The sequence below is a fragment of the Gouania willdenowi genome, chromosome 9, assembly GCF_900634775.1.
Source record: "Gouania willdenowi chromosome 9, fGouWil2.1, whole genome shotgun sequence".
NCBI lineage: Eukaryota > Metazoa > Chordata > Actinopteri > Blenniiformes > Gobiesocidae > Gouania > Gouania willdenowi.
The window spans coordinates 760,522-782,516 of NC_041052.1; the positions used below are offsets into that span (position 1 = coordinate 760,522).

General features: G+C 35.5%; 1 protein-coding gene across 2 annotated transcripts in view; it reads left to right on the plus strand.

The window, feature by feature from the left end:
- Positions 1 to 21,995, plus strand: part of ccser1 (coiled-coil serine-rich protein 1) — a 125,064-nt gene that overhangs the window by 25,825 nt on the left and 77,244 nt on the right. For both annotated transcript variants that reach the window (XM_028457997.1, XM_028457998.1), the window contains exon 7: positions 20,425 to 20,608. In XM_028457997.1, coding sequence (XP_028313798.1) covers positions 20,425 to 20,608 — 184 coding nt within the window. The remainder of the gene's footprint in view (positions 1 to 20,424; positions 20,609 to 21,995) is intronic.

Genomic DNA, 21,995 nt, shown 5'->3' on the forward strand with positions numbered 1-21,995 from the left:
TGGGACTATGAGGCCCCCCAGGACCTTTTGTCTAAAGGTAATTTAAATGGTAATGCATTTGATTCTAAGCCTCTGATGAATGTTTGAATACTGACAAAAACTTTACTGTAGAATAGTTATGTTTTTTTTTTCCTTCACATGTGAAATGTATTCACATGATCAGAATTTAGAACGTGTTTGAATGATTAGACTGAATCATACCAAGCCTTGAAGTGACAGGATGAGGCTCTGCTTTAAATATTCTTATTATTATTCAGTCTAAATTAATAATTACTATCATCCCTGGTGCATGACTAATTCATCTGCTACCTGCAATTTATTTATTGTTACTTTCTAGAATCATTGGAGTTATTTTTTTTTTAGCCAAATAACTATTTTATTAATATTACAGTTAAGAAATGGGTTTTAAGTCCAGTGTCCAACACGCATCACTACGTCAATCATTCACTCTCACATGAAAAGATGAAATAATGGCTCAGAGAGCTCGTGTACGTCGCTAAAGGTGATGTGAGTGTTTGAAGTGTAACCCCCACCCCCCCACACACACACACACACCTCCTGCTGTGTATTACATTTTGACAGCCGAGCATATAGGTTACCTGTTGCCATGGTAACGAGAGTCTGCCTGTTGAGTTCTCCCCCCTCATGTTTCCTTGTCTTTAAATATTGTAAGTCTCAGTGCAGGTATTCTGATTTCTGATGAGATGTCTAACGCTAAAATACTCACACACACACTTTGATTTATTTTGAAGGGTCTCGTGTGGAAATGTCAATATTTTTGGTCAAATGCCAACTCTCAGTGGAAAATAGATTTCATACAGCGCTTAGTCATAGTGAGAGCTTTCACATTTTCATCATATTGATCGTGTTTTTCTTAACGGAGTGAAAATTGAAGGAGAGATTAAGAAAAAAAAATGAAACAGTGCTGCCTTTTTAAAAATTCTGAGCTGAAAACACGTGAACGAAGCACTTTGACGGTAGATTTAGAGCAACAGCTCCGTCCAATGGAACCACGTGTGAACCTGACTGGAATCAGGAGCTTTATTATCCACTACAACACTGGTTCTCAGCCCACCTTTCAAAATAAAGGTCCCAGAGAGTGAGGACCCCCACTCCACATTGTTGTGGAGACAGGACCATCTATAAGGGGGAATAAAGGAGAGAGATTTTTGGGGTCCATCCATAAAGTCAGTAAAATGATGGTCCATTGTTCTATGAATCTGTGATAACCACATTTATTTATTCATCTGAATAATATCCACTGTTATCCAGGAACGTTTATTATTATTATTATAGTCATCTTAAAGATGAAAATCCTGGTTTTAATCACTAATAAAATGGTTCAAAGTGACCAAAAATGGTGGAAAACCACAGAAATTGGTTAAAAGTTACTAATTAGAGTTGGCTAAAATGGATTGTAAAAGTGGTAAAAAGGTTCTAAGTGTCCATATTGGCCTAAAAGTGGCAGAATGTCTTGAAAGTGGCAAAAATGTGCAGAAAAGACATTGAAATGTGATGAAGTATCAGAAATAGGAGAAATGTAGCAAAAATACATTAAAAGGAGGAAAAATATGGGAAGAAAAAGTGATGAAAATGGTAAAAATAAGCAAAAATGAGCTCAAATTGTTAAAAATATTCTTGGTTTCTTGAAGGCATCTGGTGACCTCCTCCCAGAGTGTGTGATTGTTTAAAATGATGAAGGACAAAAGAAAGAAACTCCTGATTAACAGCTCACTATTAGCCACGCACACTCATCACATTTACACTCCATAGAAGTCCATAAATCACATGAGGGTGTTTCTAAAGTGCTGCTGCTCTCCGTCCGTCATTAAGAAGCTCATGTGGATGAAACACAGTGAGTTAGTTTTCTACAGTGATTAAAGGTAGAAATCATCCTCACACGTTAAATCTACAGAAGCTTTTTACACAGTCTAATTGTAGAGGAACAGAGGTGTGCTGGGGCCTCTGGGCAGAGGTGACCTTAAAGGTTGGTTAGGTTAGGTTAAAGTTAGATTAAAAGTTTGGTATAGTTGCAGAAAAATGGTATTAATAGGCAAAAATGGGCTCAAACTGTTCAGAAAGGTGAAACTCACAGTGTCTTGTGACCCCAAATGGGGTCCTGACCACATGGTTGAAAACCCCTGATGTAGCTGATGAAATTCAGAGAACCGTTGGATTGTAAAATGTAAAGTTTGACACTCTGTGTTCAGTCTTTATAGTATTTAATGTGTATAACTGTATGATTTTGTCCTGAAGTGCAGCACATTGTGTCTCTGACACGTGTTTTGTTGCATTTTCTGCAGAGAAAATGTTAACGCTGTGGGATGTAGAAATACATACATAATAGACTGGTAGAAATACATTCTATTCTGTCTTATTTGTTGTTTTTCAAACACAACATTCTTTCCATATGTAAAGTGTGTGTGGGCACAGCAGCAGCTTTAGAAGCTTTAATATCAGCCCAGAAATATGAAGGAGGAATATTTTACCTGGTATTTTAAGACATGTTTAAAAATAGAGATTTTTACTTGTTATATGTTCTGAAATGAATAACTCTAATAATGGTGTCTTTAGGTCAGATCTGGCAACAGTGGTCATTGTTGCCAGATCTGACATAGAGTCCATCCAAAATGTAAATGTAACCCTAACCCTAACCCCTTATTACATTTATTAATATTCTAGTGGAAGATGAATCAGTGTATTTTTTTTATTTGCTGTTAGGATAATTTATTAGCTGTTATAATGTATTTATTAACTTTTGTATGCATTTATTAGCTGTTTAGGTGCATTTATTAACTCTTTACATAATTTAATAGTTGTTTAGATCATTTATAGCTCTTTGGATAATTTATTAGCTGTTATGATGCATTTATTAGCTGTTATGATGCATTTATTAGTTGTTTAGATGCATTTATTAGTTGTTATGATGCATTTATTAGCTGTTATGATGCATTTATTAGTTGTTTAGATGCATTTATTAGCTGTTATGATGCATTTATTAGTTGTTATGATGCATTTATTAGTTGTTTAGATGCATTTATTAGTTGTTTAGATACATTTATTAGTTGTTTAGATGCATTTATTAGTTGTTTAGATACATTTATTAGTTGTTTAGATGCATTTATTAGTTGTTTAGATACATTTATTAGTTGTTTAGATGCATTTATTAGTTGTTTAGATACATTTATTAGTTGTTTAGATGCATTTATTAGTTGTTTAGATGCATTTATTAGTTGTTTAGATGCATTTATTAGTTGTTTAGATACATTTATTAGTTGTTATGATGCATTTATTAGTTGTTATGATGCATTTATTAGTTGTTTAGATGCATTTATTAGTTGTTTAGATACATTTATTAGTTGTTTAGATACATTTATTAGTTGTTAAGATGCATTTATTCAGATCTTTGACAGAATGTTTAGACAGGTTTTCATTTCAATAACTTCATTGGTTTTCATGTAAAGCACAAAGTCAGTAGAAAAGTATCCACTTGTTAAAATGTTTAGTCTTCTATTCTCTTTAATGCCTAATACATAATTAATATCTTAGAGTCTGACTTCGGCTTTGCCATGGAAACATGGACAATGAGAGGAAATTATGAATGCATTATTTTAGCCTCAATTGTTGAAACCAATTTGTTTTTACATATTTTTCCTACTTTTGATGCAAATCAAAAGTCATTGAAGGTTTTTACAGAATCACAGTAAACTGACTCCACATTTAATGTTAATTTAAGAAAGAAAAGCATGAGTTTTCTGATTTAAATATAGTAAACCTAATAAACAATCTTTCCCTCTTGGTTTTATTAGTTTTTAGGTAATAAAGCTAAGAACGTGATTATTTTACATTTGGTTTCATAAATCCATCCTAAGATCAATAAACCTCTTCTGTTAGACTTAAGAAGTCAATCCGTATCAACTCATTTTTCATGAATAAATATCAGGAAATAATCGTGTCTCTAAATAAAGAACCAAGCATTTATTCTTCTTATATTGGGAATTTTAACATCTCACTACCTGTACTATAGCATTCTGTAATCATGTCCATACTTTTAGGACTAAACTATCAGTTTTTGTGCCAATCAATATGATATCAGCACAAATTGTACATTTAAGACTTATTCTGTAGTTTGAAATGTTATAAAAAGATTGATCAAGTGATATTTAACAGAAAAGACCTATTCATTATTACCCAATGAGTTATATCAGTTTTAACCTTCAACATTACTTAGTAGTAGACCCTGAGAAATAACAATAATAAATCCAATAAAAAAAATTTAAAATGCAAAATAACCAAAACTTAAAAATACAGTTGAATGAAATACATTTAAAATAAATTAAGACCCTAAAAAAATGCTTTAATAAATACAAAAAATAGAAAATCTATTTTTAAATGACAAAACAACCAAAACCCTCCTTCTGCAATGACACCAAACTCACCATATTTTAACCTATTTTCGTCACTTTTTCTTGCCATATATTTGCTCTTTTTAATGACTTTTCTGCACATTTTTCCACTTTCCAGACATGTTCAGCACTTATAAATCCTTTCTACCACTTTTACACCTAATGTCACAAATGTTGACACATTATTGTCACTTTTTACCTCTTTTCACCAGATTTCATGCTTTTTTTTTTGTCAATTTATTCACATTTGCACCCATTATTTGCTATTTTTCAACTAATTGTTCCTAGTTTTAAATTACATTACCCCAACCCCCCATTTCTTCCACCTTTAAGCCAATATTGACACTTTTTACAACTTTTTCTCTCCATTTTTGGAGACCACTATAAGGTAAAGCAGTGATCAGTATGAAGAAGAGTCACAGAGCGTCCAATCAAACATCGTGAGGTCAGTGTTTGTAGAAAAGTGGCTCGGCTGTATTTTCAAAGTGAAGCTAAGGAAGGGCAGGTTAATATTAAGTTTCTCCATTTGTATTACATTAGTTTATACATTCTGCTGTTCTATGGCTGAGGAGTTGAATTCAGCCTGGAGCTGGACTGGTGCTCACTGTGTCGTCACTGATGCACTTTGTGTTTAATGACAGTATTAGACATCCACAGCCTCAGGTGGTGAATGGAGATGATATAGAGTAGCTGTCAGGTGATGAGAGGGAGTGACAAATGAGAGTCATCATTTCCTCACTGCTCAGAGTATGTATGTGTGTATGACACGCCCACTCAGAGCTATGGTCGCGCGCCGTTTTTCACTAAAATAAAAGTGATATTTTTACAGGGTTCCCGCGGATCCTTAAAAAGTCTTAAAAGGCATGAAATTCATGAATCTAAAAATAAGGCCTTAATTTTCATTAAATGTCTTAAATCAATGTTTCAAAAGTCTTAAATTTCAACACAAAAGTATGATTTTATGATTGGAATTAGTCTCACATTTCAAAATAAATGGCAACATTTGTTTAAAAAAACAAACCAACAAAAAAACTATAAAAAACATGTCCAACAAAGATTTTTTGTAATGGTTTTTATTTTTTGTAGTTTTAAAGATTTCTAGCTATTTTTGTAGATTTTGAAAAGAAAAAAAACACTCACACACATCTCAAAACACACCCTCACCACACACACAGTATTTATAATAAAAATATACTAAATGAGTAAAATAAAACAAAAAAACTAAATATTTATACAAAAACTACACAAAATGACAACACAAATGCACAAAAATATACAAAAAGGTTTCAAAAACACACAAAATCACTTCAAAAAACATGTATTACAGAAAAATACACCAAACAACAGAAATACACAAAACTACACCTAAAAAGATACAAAGATACACAAATGACTCCAAAAAACATACATTGCAGAAAAATACACCAAACAAAAAAAAACAACAAACGCATTTATCATATTCATGTCTCATAGAATTAAACCAGGTAAATCACACACACTATTTTACGTTACACCCACAAATAAACCCCTTATAACACTACAGAGTACAGAGTATGTACACCTCTATGTACATACAACCTTCAAACACATACTCATTTGGTCATATTTGACAACTCTACTTAAGCTCCTCCCACTATATAAATACATACTTCTGACAGGTACTGAACTAGTATCTATAAAAGCAAGGAATCTCTGTCTGTGTGTCTGTGACTCAAATATCTCTGTGGTTCAGGGACAGACAGAGCTGAGACTTTCAACATGGCTGCTGCTTGGTTTAAGGGTGTGCAACGTCAGATATGTTTGGACTGCAATGATACCGTTCATAAATTAATTCATAAAATTGTCTTAAATGCAGCTTTGTAGAACAGCTGAATGTTAACAGGTAGTCATGGTAACTCAGGATAAGTGAAAGCTATGTAGAATTTACAGGAGTGACTGCACAAAGGGGTTTTTTAAAAAAGTCGGTCTAATATCCTAAAAAAACACCCGTAAATACTGACCAGCAGGTGTAACTTTTATTCTGAATTAAAGAGGAATTAATGCTTCCATGTAAATCATCCATGAAAAAGCTACTTAACCTCCTACTTTTCCATAGCAAGACATAACGTATGTTTCATACATAAGGCGCACCGGTTTGTTGTTATTATTATTATTATTATTATTATTATTATTATTATTAAGACTCATTAAGCGAAACAAAATAGTCAGATAAGTCAAACTTTATTCAACTCATTAACAATAACTCTCAACATTGTTGAGGTTTAACACATAAAATATAGAACATTACACTGACTTTTTCAGTTCTGTATGTTGAAGCACAGTACTGGTACATATCACTCCACGAGGCGTCTGACTACGGTAGCCCTGAAGCGCCAAAAATCCATCAAGCGGTGCAGCTTCATAGTTTACCAAAGTTGTACTAAAACATTTTGACATATTAATTAAGGCGTACTCTCGATTTTTGAGAAAATTAAAGATTTTTAAGTGTGCCTTATAGTCTTCCAGGCATTGCACTAATTAATAAAAAAATCAAAATAAAACAAAAACGCAACAAATGGTACAAAATCCTGCTTGTGAAGTCTGGCCATGCTCTAAAAAGAGTATAAACTTATATGATCCCTTGTAATATCTATAGATATTACAAGGGATATAGTACTATAGTACTATACATATAATATTTTTTTTATAATAGACACCTATTTACACCATATATACAGTGCCTTGCGAAAGTATTCGGCCCCCTTGAACTTTTCGACCTTTTTCCACATTTCAGCCTTCAAACATAAAGATATAAAACTGTATTTTTTTGTGAAGAATCAACAACAAGTGGGACACAATCATGAAGTGAAACGAAATTTATTGGATATTTCAAACATTTCTAACAAATAAAAAACTGAAAAATTGGGCGTGCAAAATTATTCAGCCCCCTTAAGTTAATACTTTGTAGCGCCACCTTTTGCTGTGATAACTGCTGTAAGTTGCTTGGGGTTTGTTTCTATCAGTTTTGCACATTGAGAGACTGGAATATTTGCCCATTCCTCTTTGCAAAACAGCCGGAGCTCAGTGACGTTGGATGGACAGCGTTTGTGAACAGCAGTTTTCAGTTGTTTCCACAGATTCTCGATTGGATTCAGGTCTGGACTTTGACTTGGCCATTCTAACACCTGGAGATGTTTATTTGTGAACCACTCCATTGTAGATTTTGCTTCATGTTTTGGATCATTGTCTTGTTGGAAGACAAATCTCCGTCCCAGTCTCAGGTCTTTTGCAGACTCCATCAGGTTTTCTTCCAGAATGGTCCTGTATTTGGCTCCATCCATCTTCCCATCAACTTCAACCATCTTCTCTGTCCCTGCTGAAGAAACGCAGCCAAAACCATGATGCTGCCACCACCATGTTTGACAGTGGGGATGGTGTGTTCAGGGTGATGAGCTGTGTTGCGTTTATGCCAAACATAACGTTTTGCATTGTTGCCAAAAAGTTTGATTTTGGTTTCGTCCGACCAGAGCACCTTCTTCCACATGTTTGGTGTTTCTCCAGGTGGCTTGTGACAAACTTTAAACGACACTTTTTATGGATATCTTTAAGAAATGGCTTTCTTCTTGCCACTCTTCCATAAAGGCCAGAGTTGTGCAGTATACGACTGATTGTTGTCCTGTGGACAGAGTCTCCCGCCTCAGCTGTACATTTCTGCAGTTCATCCAGAGATCATGGGCCTCTTGGCAGCATCTCTGATCAGTTTCTCCTTGTATGAGCTGAAAGTTTAGAGGGACAGCCGGGTCTTTGTAGATTTGCAGTGGTCTGATACTCCTTCCATTTCAATATTATCACTTGCACAGTGCTCCTTGGGATGTTTAAAGCTTGGGAAATCTTTTTGTATCCAAATCCGGCTTTAAACTTCTCCACAACAGTATCTCAGACCTGCCTGGTGTGTTCCTTGGTCTTCATGATGCTCTCTGCGCTTTAAACTGACCTCAGACTATCACAGAGCAGGTGCATTTATACGGAGACTTGATTCCACACAGGAGGATTCTATTTATCATCATTAGTCATTTAGGTCAACATTGGATCATTCAGAGGTCCTCACTGAACTTTTGGAGAGAGTTTGCTGCACTGAAAGTAAAGGGGCTGAATAATTTTGCACGCCCAATTTTTCAGTTTTTTATTTGTTAAAAATGTTTGAAATATCCAATAAATTTCATTTCACTTCATGATTGTGTCCCACTTGTTGATTCTTCACAAAAAATTACAGTTTTATATCTTTATGTTTGAAGGCTGAAATGTGGCAAAAGGTCGAAAAGTTCAAGGGGGCCGAATACTTTTGCAAGGCACTGTATATATATATATATATATATATATATATATATACAGTGCCTTCATATAGTGGGAGCTTAAGTACAGTTGTCAATTATGGTGAAATGAGTATGTGTTAGAAGGTTGTATGTACATAGAGGTGTACATACTCTGTACTCTGTAGTGTTATAAAGGGTGTATTTGTGGGTGTAACGTAAAATAGCATGTGTGATTTATCTGGTTTAATTCTACAGGACATGTACATGATAAATGATAAAGGTTGCACCAATGTTGGACTTAAGCAAATGGATAATAAATGTACCGGAGCATCCCCTGTCTTTAGACCCTCCTTTTTTATGGAAAAACACAAAACCCATGGCTTTTTGCCTCGCGTGCAGCGTTGCTGGCCAGGCAGGCATTTTGGACTTCAGGTGACTCAGCATTGCTTCATGTTTCTGATCTTTCTCTGCACGTCAATTTTTTGGCACGGTACGACCAAAAGTGATTTGTAGAATAGTTATAGTAGTAGTAGTTGTAGTGCGTGTGGCTCAGACTCATGTCCTGTTCGGTTTAACCTGCGTTTATGACATCATCAGTTAGAACATTCTTATTGAAACTCTGATTACATCATTGTTGATGACATCATCAGTGTGCTAAACCAATGATGTGATGAGTTCCAAATTGGTTTTGGAATGACCAGATGCACACTGGGTATTTAGAAGCCATTGACAAAGTGTTGGTGACATCATCACATAGCTTTTATGGCTCCTTTGATCTTCTTTGTCAGAAACCGCTGATTGTGTTCAGAGCTCAGTGGAGAGAATCAGAGAAAAGAAACATTTAAAATGCCAAAGCAATGTAAAAAAACCCTCAGTTTGAGGCGACAGGTGCTTCTGAGGAACACCTTTAAGGCTCATGGTTGCGTGGTCCCGAAGTCAGATCAAGACTCTAAAAGAGAGTTCGGCGGCTTTACAAACTTCTTTAAGTCTGTGTTTGAATCACCGAAGGAGAGGGACTTCAAACAACTGATGAAGGTGAGGGAAGATCAGTGGCAGCAGAAGCAGGTCTGTAATATCTCCATAATTCATCAGGAAACCAAGAAGAGGATGATCAAGAAGGAAGAGGAGCTGCAGCAGGAGGGAATCACACTGCCAGAGATGTCCCTCTCACTGGCGGAAAACCATCAAAATCAGGAGAAGAAGCAGCAGCAGCAGCAGCTGCAACAGGAGCTGAAGTTTCAGGACGTTGAGGAGGAAAAGCAGATGGAGGTGAGGAAGATGGAACTGGAGGACCACCATCTCCAGGATTACTGTGAGAACCTGAAATGTGCCCAGGAGGAGCTCCACCTCTTCCTGGAGGAGATTCAGCAGTGTCAGCTACGGCATCAGGAGAAGATGGAACAGCTGGAGGAGAAGCTCAGAGAACTGACCTCTAAGAAGGAGAAGAAAGGCAGCTTCAAAAAGTTCAAACAGTGGCTACGTTCAAAGATGGGCTGTAAATGATAAGAGCTGGACCGTTACACAGTTTTAGTTTTACTTGATCTGATGCTGCCTTTGATACAGTAGATCATAGTATACTGGTTGATCGACTCAAATCTGAGATGGTTTTCTGGTGCTGTTCTCCAATGGTTTACCTCTTATATTAATAGAAGAACCTTTAATGTTGCTATTAACGATGTTATGTCCAATATGTCCAACCTGTCATGTGGAGTAGCCCAGGGCTCTGTTCTGGTTCCTGCTTAGTTTTTATTGTATCTGATGCCTCTTGGTCGGTTGAGCCGTGGTTTTAAAAATGTTTCTAATCATTTTTATGCTGACGATATAAAGTTGTACTGTTCCTTTAATGACTCAGCGTTTCACTTTTTATCAGAGATCTTAGACTGTATATCCTGTATCAAAATCTGTCTGTCATCAAATGATCTCCAGATAAATTCTAATAAAACATAAACTCTGATCATCTGATAAAAACATCCTCTAATTAAAAACTCTCTTGGTGATCTGGGCTCATCTGTTAAAACCAGCCTCAGAAACCTTGGGGTTGTTTTTGATCAGTCCATGTCTTTGGAGGGACATTGTCGTCAATTGACTAAAAACTGTTTTTACCACCTGAGAAATATCTCTAAAGTGAGGCATCTTTTATCAAAATCAGATCTAGTACTGGTCATACACACATTTATATCATCTCGTATTGACTACTGTAATTCTGTTTTTACATGTTTTAATAAGTCGACCCTAAACAGACTCCAGATCGTTCAGAAGCTGCTGCCAGACTTTTAACTGGAGCTTCTAGAACATCCCACATCACCCACATTCTAGCTACTCTGCACTGGCTTCCAGTTAAGTTTCGCATAGAATATAAAATATTAGTTCTCACGTTCCGAGCATTACATGGTCAGGCCCCTAAATATATCTCAGACTTGTTGTTCCCCTACTCATCAGGGCGATGCCTTCGGTCTTCAGGTCAGGGTCTCCTAAAGACCCCAAAAACTAAATTTAAAACCAGAGGAGACCTGGTGTTCCAGGCTGTAGCTCCCAGACTCTGGAATAACCTGCACCAGTCTCTCAGGGAGCTCAACTGTGTGGTCACTTTTAAAAAACTGCTGAAGACTTTACTTTACAGAAAAGCTTTTAGTTACTGGATTTTAATTTTTAGTCGTCCTTTAATGTTGCTGTTCTTATGATATTTATGCACTCTTGTTTTATTATTCTATTGTGTTGCACTTGTACTTTTACCACAACTCTGTACAGCACTTTGTGATTTTATCTGCAAAAAGCGCTTTATAAATAAACTACTTACTTACTTACTTACCTTTCAAAACGCTTTTCTCACCTTCAAAATAAAATGACAAATGAAAAAAGATGCTACGGCCTTTGATGTTCATATATATTTAGTATGTAAATAACATTTATTTCTGTAACACCTTTCACTGACAAAAAGTCACAAAGTTCTTCACAACACAGTTTAAAATCACAAAGTACACACAGTATTAAAGGCCAAGACGACATCAAATCATAGCAGCCCTAGAGTAACTAATTAAAAGCTTCAACAAATAAAAACATCTTACGTTGGCTTTTGAAGGTGTCGACAGAGTCAATGAAACACAGAGAGAACAGAAGATGGTTCCAGAGCCTGGGAGCAACAGCCTGGAAGGATCTGTCTCCTCTGGTCTGAAAACCAGTGTGAGGAACCATCAGCAGATACTGATCCACAGACCTCAGAGCCCCAGCAGGGCTGTAAGGCTGGATCAGATCACTGATGTAAGAAGGACCCTGACCCTGCAAGGCTCTGAAGGCTAGAACCAGAATTTAAAAATGTATCCTATAGAACACTGGCAGTCAATGGAGTTATTTTAGAACAGGAGATATGTGAGTCCTGCTAGTTGTACGCGTCAGAATTCTGCACTAGTTGCAGGCGAGACGGCTCCCTCTTGTTCAGACATGAAAACAAACTATTATAATAGTCTAAATGTGAAAACACAAAGCATGGATGATAAGCTCCAAATCATTCTGTGACACCATTTTCCTGAGTTTAGATATTTTCCTTAGTTGGAAGAAGCAGTTCCTTGTCAGATGTTCACAGTGCTGCACTAATATATGTCTTTGTCAAAGATAAAGCCTAAGTTTCTAAGGCTTGGTTTAGCAGACTGGCCTATGTCACCCAAGTACTGTTTAAACCCTGGAATTGAGTCATCGGGGCAATAATCAGTGTTTCTGTTTTGTCTGCATTGAGCTGCAGAGCGTTGTCACTTAGTCATCATTTTATTTCCACTAAACAGTGGAGTAAAGAGCTTCTGCATCTCAGATAGCTTAAAGGAGCAGAAAAGCTGGATGTCATCAGCAAACAAGTGGTAAGAAACATCACTGAACCTTTGGACGATCTCTTCCAAGGGGATCAAATACAACAAAAATAAGACATTACCCAACACAGAACCTTGAGGGACTCCACACAACAAATCTGCTGACTCGGACCTAATTTGGTTAGCTGTAACACTAAAGCTATGCCCAGATACATATGAGGAGAACCACTGTAGAACTGACCCTGACAGACTTACTTGATTCCTCAATCTTCTCAGCAGGACCTGGTGGTCATCGGTGTCGAAGGCTGAGGACAGATCCAAAAGAACTAGAACAGTACGTTTTCCAGAATCAGCAGACGTCATAATGTCACTGGACACTTTCAGGATGACTGTTTCCGTAGAGTATTTTTTTTTAAGGAAACCATAACCGTAACATGGATGTTACTGTGATCCAGGAAAAATGTCAGCTGTTCACAGACCACCTTCTCAAGGATCTGAGACAGAAACGGGAGCTTAGAAATAGGCCTGAAACTATTGAGGTCCGCCTGGTCTAAACCTGTTTTTTTAGTAATGGCTCCTGTATGGCATGTTTGAAGGCATTAAAAAACACACCAGTAGACAGTGAGAGGTTGACCATTTTGGTAACACCAGGGCCAATTTCCTCAAACACTTTTTGAAAGAGCCTACAGGGAAGAACGTCAGATGAACACGAGGGCTTCATCTTGGTCACCAGAGCCAAATATCAGCAAACGTCAGGCTCATAGACAGCAGAGGTACTACACGGATACTTAGTTGATATGTGTTATTATGTCTGCTGTATGTGTCCCAAATAAAGTTTGATGATGATAATAAATGAGATCCAAAGGTCAAGTTATTTCCACTTTTATGTTTTTCCCAGAAGAAAACAACATAAACAAAAGTCTTTAGTGTAATAACACTAAAACAAGGTTCCGACTGCTTCAGTCAGATTAAATTCAACACTTTTTAAGACTTTTTATTGTCATTTGAAATTAAGTTTAACACCAACTTCATAGTAAACACAATTGGAGGGGGGGTTAGAATTGTAATCGCGTAATTGATAATTAATCACAATTATTGTGTTATTATTGTAATTTAAAAAATCTGTTGCTGTCATAATCATAATTAAATTGTAATTGAGTTCAGATAATTGACTTTGTAGTTGTAATTGCCATGAAAATTCTGTAAAAATTGTCAATTGTAATTTAATGCTAAACTGTTGAACCATGTTACAGTTCTACATAATGTAGTTAACAATTATTAAAATATGTTTCATATCAAGCTTTCACACATTTTACTATTAAAAAAATATATAAATCTGTGTATAAAGACACAAAAAAGGCTCAGACACCCACACCATAAATATTAAAACCTATATTTTCAGTGATCAGTAAGCTAACAAGATAATCAATAGAAAGGGAATAAATTAGATGATTGATAATTGTTTTTAGTGTATTTTACAGCTGATTTAGGAACCGTTAGCATTAGAGATGCTAATGGGAAGCTAACACAAAATGAAGGTTAACTTTCATTAGGTTATTTCTTAAAGGTCCGCGACCCACTTTTGAGTCCCGAATAACTGCTTTAGTAATTGAGAATGTAATTGTAATTGACTTTCTGAGGGTAAAAAATTATTGCAATTGTATTTGAAAAAAGTGCTGATCACTGTAATTGTAAATGAATTGTAATTGACATGGGTAATTGAAAATGTATTTGTAATTGACTCATGACGTTTGGAGCTCTACGTTTTGTTTTGCGCAGTTTTGTTGTTTATTTGATTGGCGCTACAATGGCTATGGAGTTTGATTATCAGCGTCTCAAACATTTCACAGGAACACACGGTATTTAAAAAAACATTTATCATATTCATGTCCCATAGAATTAAACCAGATAAATCACACACACTGTTTTATTTTACATCCACAAATAAACCCCCTATAACACTACAGAGTACAGAGTATGTACACCTCTATGTACATACAACCTTCTCACACATACTCATTTGGTCATAATTGATAACTCTACTTAAGCTCCCACATGAATGCATACTTCTGACGTGCACTGTACTAGTAATGACAAGTACTATAAAATATAACCAAACATTTTAAATGTACTATAGATATACAGTAAAGAGTGCGACTCTAAGAAAACAATTACAGCGTATGATGAAAAATTAAGAACATTAGGCTTAAAACTACAGGTTTTGAGCTTGTTTAACATTTTCTGTCATGAGTGTCTGCTGGATTAATTAATCAATATTAACTAATTGGGTAACCCTATATCTGTCCAGTTTTCATGGCTCACTTCCACATTAAGTTAACAGCGTATAGGTTGTTTTCACGTGACGTCACATTGCTGCATCGCGAGAGCGCGAGATTCAGATGGAGGGCAGGAAGGGAAGTAGCTTGAGAATCTGACGTCTAAAATCATCAAAATGCCCATATTTTGTGGAGTTTACGGATGCTCCAGTCGTTCTAACCAAGAAAAGGAAAATAGATTTTATAAAGTACTGAAGATTGTCGTTCACAAAGGGGAGAAATCTAAAAGCTCACAGAACAAAGTGGATTTTAAACCTACATCTGTGTTCAGGAGGAGCAGAGTCTGCTGATGCTTGTCTGTAGCGACCACTTGGTCAGTGGTATGTTAGCGAGCTAATTTTGTTTTTGTGGTTCTGTTTATATAGCATTAGGTTGTCGTTAAATGCTCATTTACTATTATTTACCCTTCTTTCACACCTGCTGCACACTGTGCGCAGTAAAAGCTGAATTACATTATAGCTGTTATTGCTAGCTGCTAGCATCTTAACACTTAAAATAATATAAGAACAAACACTCACCCTGGTGAAGACCAAGCAATAATCATTGTGGTCGTTTGATACGGAGGTTGTGGACCTACCCACTCAATAAAAAGTTATATTCCTCCATACTTTTCTAGGTTTTATCTGCTGTAGGACGTCTGAAGAACCAGATAGTTGGTGATAAAAATAGTCTCCATGGTTGGCATTTCTTTAGATTTTGTGTAAAACTACTCATCATGAGATTTTTGGTCACGCCCAACATATTAATTAATGAATTGTTTGTATCTTTGTCTTGAAACTGGATCTAAATCAGTACAACATGGACTCCATAGGCGTGTTTTTCATTTTTACTTCCTGTTCTCCGTTTGAAATCACGCCCCCTTCATGCGTCGTCATAATCACGTGACTGAAACCCAGCTATTATCTCGTCAACTTGTTGCTGAGAGTCACACAGGGTGTGTGTGTGTGTGTGTGTGTGTGTGTGTGAAAACAAGATATTTTTATACTGCATTTTATTTAAACTACAAAACAGTTGTTTGATATTTGTTGTGAGTGATCTGTATTTGAAAAATAGTAACAATTCAACAAAAATAAATAAAAAATACAATTTTAGTTTTTACCAAATTCCCATGTGAATGTGATATGATATCTAAATATTATTAGTTCCACCTTTGATTACCTCCAGCCACATAATCACCCTCATGTTTATCACCCTATCCTGCACAGCGTGTGATTGGTGACGTGTCACCAGATAAACTGATCACCAGTTCAGCTAATACACCATCCGATAAACCTGACTTAGTACCAGAGGCAGAAGAATCTGAACCAACACTTGGATGAAGCTCTACATTTATTTACAGTCACAGGATAACACGATCACTACTTGATCCGTTACATGTGGTGAGAGATTTTAAACTTAATAATTGGTGGAAAAGGACTTTTTTATAAACATTCAATCATGTAAATCACATGTAAATGTGTGTTATTGACCCTTAACTTGCATGTGAGCTATATCCGTGTCATGCTGGAGCCTGATTTTAAATAAAGATGTAGAAAAAGACACTTTTTCCATTTCAAAAACGTAAATTCTTGTTTTTTTCGTCCATTTTCTGCGATCATAGAAAACCTAAAGAGCGATTCAATGGTTGGACATTAAAAGCTACATTTCTGTTCACCTTAGCATTCGTAGTGTTGATCAGTGTTTTAAGGATAAACATGTTTTTTCTGTTGTTCTGAGGATTCACAAAGATAATCAACTTTCTCTCACCTTGCTCTGAACGATTCGACAATGCAAACTGGTTTTTATCATAAAAATCTCCTCTTTATTAGTTTTTTTTATGTTCAGCCCATTTTTCTGCCTCCACTCTGTCTCTGGTTTTATTTTTATGCAGGATGTGACCTCGGAGCAGTCTCTGGGGTTTTTAGACAGCCTAATGTTATTTCTCTATTCCTGCTTTAAAAATACTTTAACGTGACATATTCAGATGTAATTTTTTCACCTCAGTGAAAATATCACCAACCTGGAGCAATAAGAGGAGTGTGTTCATCTCTGCTCTGTTTATTAGCATACATAGCTAATGTCCCTGTCAGTCATAATTACCCATAATGCCTCACGTCTGCCCTGAGCTTCCATTGGTCAGTGATGTTTCTCAGTGTTTTCTCATTTGTGTTGAACTTGTGATGTTTTTGACAACGCTGAAAAAATAATTTAGTTGAATTTTTAATACAATCTTTTTCAAACATTTGACCTAAATTGATGTGAAAAGACTACAATACGTTTTTTTAAACTAATATTAGGTTTAAAACCTTTTGTTTTGTACATAACACACAAACTAAAACTAAAACATTTGCTATGTTGTAAATGTCCCACTAATGTACCAGCCTGTCTTCAACAGTCCGTGATTTACTCGCTAACTTCAGCCACCAGAGCATGTCAGCACACTGTTTAAGGGAGAGGAAAGGTCCCTTAGGAGAGCTTTTCTTCTCTGCTTCATTGTCTGCTACCAAACCTCAGAGTTGGAACAGTTTTTATCCTCTTTCTATGAACAAAAGAGGTTTACATCCACATATATAACTTTTCTTGATTATTTAGAGCAACTAAAAGCAGCACAAGTTGATATTTTGACTGAAAAATCTACTAAATGATCTAAAAATCAGGCTGAATGTTTCACTCCAATAGTAAACAATGGGATGTTTACAGGCAGTGGGGCCGTGTGACATCATCAATCACATGATTTAAAGATGGAGAACACAGGCTCTAAACCTGTAAATTTGATCTACTAATAAGGACATTTAGAAGATTTTAGGAACAACTTGTAACTACAGTGGAGGAATAAATAGCTTAATGTTCATAATAACATTAAAGACATTTACATTCACCAAGAAATAAATCATCAAATAATGTGACATCAGAGACCAAACCATGACTGTTGTGTTTTAATGCTGAAAGTTCTCATGGCTTTTCATAAAGAATGTTTTAAACACTAATGAGCAAATGTTTCCTAAAAGCTTTCTCTTGTAAATGAAAATAGTGAAGATAATTCATTCTAATCTTTCTAACGATAGTGTTTTTTACTCATAAATAGATGTGACCCTGTGTTGTCAGACAGTTTTTTTAGTGCAGACTAAAGTTGATCAGTTGAGCATCTGAAAGTGTCAGAGCAGGAGAAGCTGCAGTGAGCGATGAATAGTGATGAAGACGTATCTTTATAGATGAGGTCAGTGTGAGTGATGGTGATGTGACACAGTTCAACCCTGACTTTTACTGGAAGTTACTCCAATAAAACCACTGCTGTGCATGTGGAAGGAGATGCTAGCTCCAGTAGTAGTTAGCCTCTCTACACTGAAACACACAGGAAGTACATACTGTCCCTCATTAACAAATTAGGGCTGCACAGTTAATCACATTTCAATTGTGATCACGATTTTGGTTGCCATGAATAAATAAACCTGATTGTTGGCAATATTTACATTTGAAATATGGGCCCTGCACTGTGTAATAGTGTATTATTCAGTTAGCCTTTGGTAGATTCTAAATTCTTTGGTTAATCTTTTTTAATTATAATAATTGTTATTTAAAGCTTCATTTTCCATTGTAAACCGTACACATATTGTTTGTTTAAAAATAGTGTAATAAAAACAGTTTTGTTTTCTTAAACTTTGTTTTTATTTGCAATTTATAACAACTTACAAATGTTCTGCCAAAATAAGTGGGCATTAGGGGTGGGGAAAAAATCGATTCACATAAGAATTGCGACTCTAATCATCCACAACTCTGAATCGATTCATAAACTTCAAAAATTGATTACATTTTTTTTTTTTTTTAACTCTGATTCAGAAGATGCTCTTCGAGTCTTTAAACACTGTAAACTGTAACATACAAATATACATTATCATTAGTGTTCTCATAAAAAGAAAATACCACTATACAAAAAGTCCGCTAGCTTCATGCTAACATCTATGGGAAATCCCATGCATATGCTCATGTTAACATTTACTGCGATTGGCTGTGATTTATATAACACATTGTTTATGCTTAACTTTCAGTCTTAGGAGTGTTATCAAACAATACACTTAAACATACGCACAAGCAGATGTTTTTTAAAGCCCAAAATACTAGAACTTAATAGAGACCAGTAGGCCATAGGCTTTCAAGATGGCGACTTACGACTACTACGGCAACGATGTTAGGCGTGTGATTCACATCCCTAGTGGGCGTGACTTGAAATTTGTAATAAACTACACTGAATGTATCTCAGTGTGATCTACTTAATAAGGTTGAGCACAAGACATGTGAGTCACATGACCTAAATAGACTGTATTAAGTAGTGTTTGATTTTAGATAAATGAACTGACTAACAAAAAATAAAACTCACAAAATGAGATGTTCAACACCAAAATGAATTTTGTCTGTATTTATAAACATTTACAACATAAACTCACTGATTGTGACCGTTTTTCTGAGAAATTGAGTGAATGGATGTTTTTTTTGTGAGTGAATTATACAGTTATTAAATGAGTGAAATCAATAATGTGATGGCAGAATGAGTGATAAGCTGATCGGTCTGACTTAAAACTATTTCCTGAACGCATCACATCAACATTTTGTCTGTAACCAATTAAAAACAGAATGTAACCTTGTAAATATATCTTCAAAGCATCATAAATTCTTAGCAATTTTGACACATTCACCCAGTGTTGGAGCAGTACACAACATTCTCATACTTCACATGAGATGCTTTTTGATGTTTCATTTGTGATCATTGGATTTTGACTGATGAAGCCTGTTGTGGAGCATAAATGTGCTTTATGAATACATTTCAGATTTGATTGGTTAAAAAAATCAATAGTTTTTCTTCTACATATCTACGTTTAAACCAGCCTGAGTTTTAAGCTTCAGTCAGTTTCTATTTTTAGAACATTTCAGACTCAGCTGTCAAACAATCAGAGCATCACAACGTGCAGGAAAGTCTGTTCTATTCTACCTAAAAACTTTATTTTATTCTGCATTTTCAAACTCGCTATCATTTTATTTTGAAGGAGACTAAATGAGACATGAATAAAAGTGCTGTTCTGAGTCGGTAGTTATGAGTGAGACGTTTCTTCTCCCACTGTTTATTGATTAAAACGTCTTATTGTGTGATTTCATTGTATTCGTCTGATATTGAGACAAAGTTATTTTTCATATTTCACAGACTGGAGGTGCTGAGGTGTTATTAAATTTTCACAAGAGGTTTTTATTAAAACTGTAGGAAGCCTTATGTTCATCAGATTTTATACTTTTATATAATATTTATTTTTTATTTCTGCTTCAGGAGGAACTGTTTACAACTGTGTTATTCTGTTTACATATTTAAACATATTTTAGACATATTTAAACATATTTTAGACATATTTACACATTTAAACATATTTTAGACTCATTTAAACACATTCAGACATATTTAAACATATTTTAGACATATTTAAACATATTTAAACATATTTTAGACTCATTTAAACACATTCAGACATATTTAAACATATTTTAGACATATTTAGACATATTTAAACATATTTAGACATGCAGAAGTGATACTCTGACGTCCCGTTTGTTCTTCTTTTCCTTCTTCCAGGGAGGTGTGGCCTCCCAGCGTCCTGATGCCCACTGACTGCAGCTCAGCGCTAGGATCACTGGGACCAGGACGTGATGATGACCTCCTCCTGACTGGACTGGAGACGCTTCCATTCAGAATGATGCAGCAGGACTGCACTGCTGTCAAAACACTGCTGTTAAGACTCAGACGCACCCTGCAGGAGGTACGCATGCACACGCACGCACGCACACAATGCATACATACGATATAAGGAAATCGAACCAGACTTTGTTACGATTCAAGGATCTATAATTGTCATTCGTATTTATGTAAACATTTACAGAACGTTAAGCTGGTATAAATATGAATTTATCACAAGAATTTATATTAATTAATACAGAAAAAATAATGCAGTTACTCAATTTGCCAACACCTCAATACTAAACATGTAGCAGCTAGCACCTCAATGTTAAACATGTAGCAGCTAGCACCTCAATGCTAACATGTAGCAGATAGCACCCCAGTGCTAAACATGTAGCAGCTAGCACCCCAGTGCAAAACATGTAGCAGCTAGCACCCCAGTGCTAAACATGTAGCAGCTATCACTTTAATGCTAACATGTAGCAGCTAGCACCTCAATGCTAACACGTAGCAGCTGGACAGATTACAGGGTTCAGAATGAGAAAAATGTAATGAAAACATTTTTTGTTTATTTTTTATACATCAAAACATCATCTCATAATATTGAGATATATAGCGTATATAGTGCTATAGCTTGAAAATATCAAGATATAAAAAAAAAGGTCATATCACCCAGCCCTACTAGTTAGAAACAGTGTAGAGTATCTAGAACGTCATAGATTATATCTAGAGATTAGACACTTAGTAAAAGTCACTATTATCGCTAATGGTCACTTAGTAAAGCTCTGATTGGCTGCTGTAGCTTCCCCAGGTTTAACTGTCACACATTTATTATGTCCTCTCAGCACATTAAACAGGAATTCATCTCACTTTGTTCCTCTAAAGCATTTAAAACACTTCATTTCCTAGACCGTTTGTAGTGCTGTTCACTGGAGTTATTAAAAACAGGTTGATTATGAATATTAACGTTGTGATATTGTTGTTCAGCAGACGTGAAATGAAACACTTAGAACAGTGTTTTCAGCAGCTGTTAATATAATAGGAAGCCAATGTTAATTCACTTTAATGATTATGTTCAGCACTTATAAACCCTTTCTACCACTTTTACACCTAATGTCACATATATTGACTTTTTATTGTCACTTTTAACCTCTTTTTGCCTATTTATCCACATTCACCATTTGTCATGTCCTTTTTTAATAATTTACAACTTTTAACCAATTTCTGTGGTTTTTAAAATCCCATTTCACCTCCTTTTCCACCATTTTTGGTCACTTTGAACCATTTTATTAGTGATTAAAACCAGGATTTCCATCTTTAAGATGACTATAATAATAATAATCAACGTTCCAGGATAACAGTGGATATTATTCAGATGAATAAATAAATGTGGTTATCACAGATTCATAGAACAATGGACCATCATTTTACTGACTTTATGGATGGACCCCAGAAATCTCTCCCCTTTA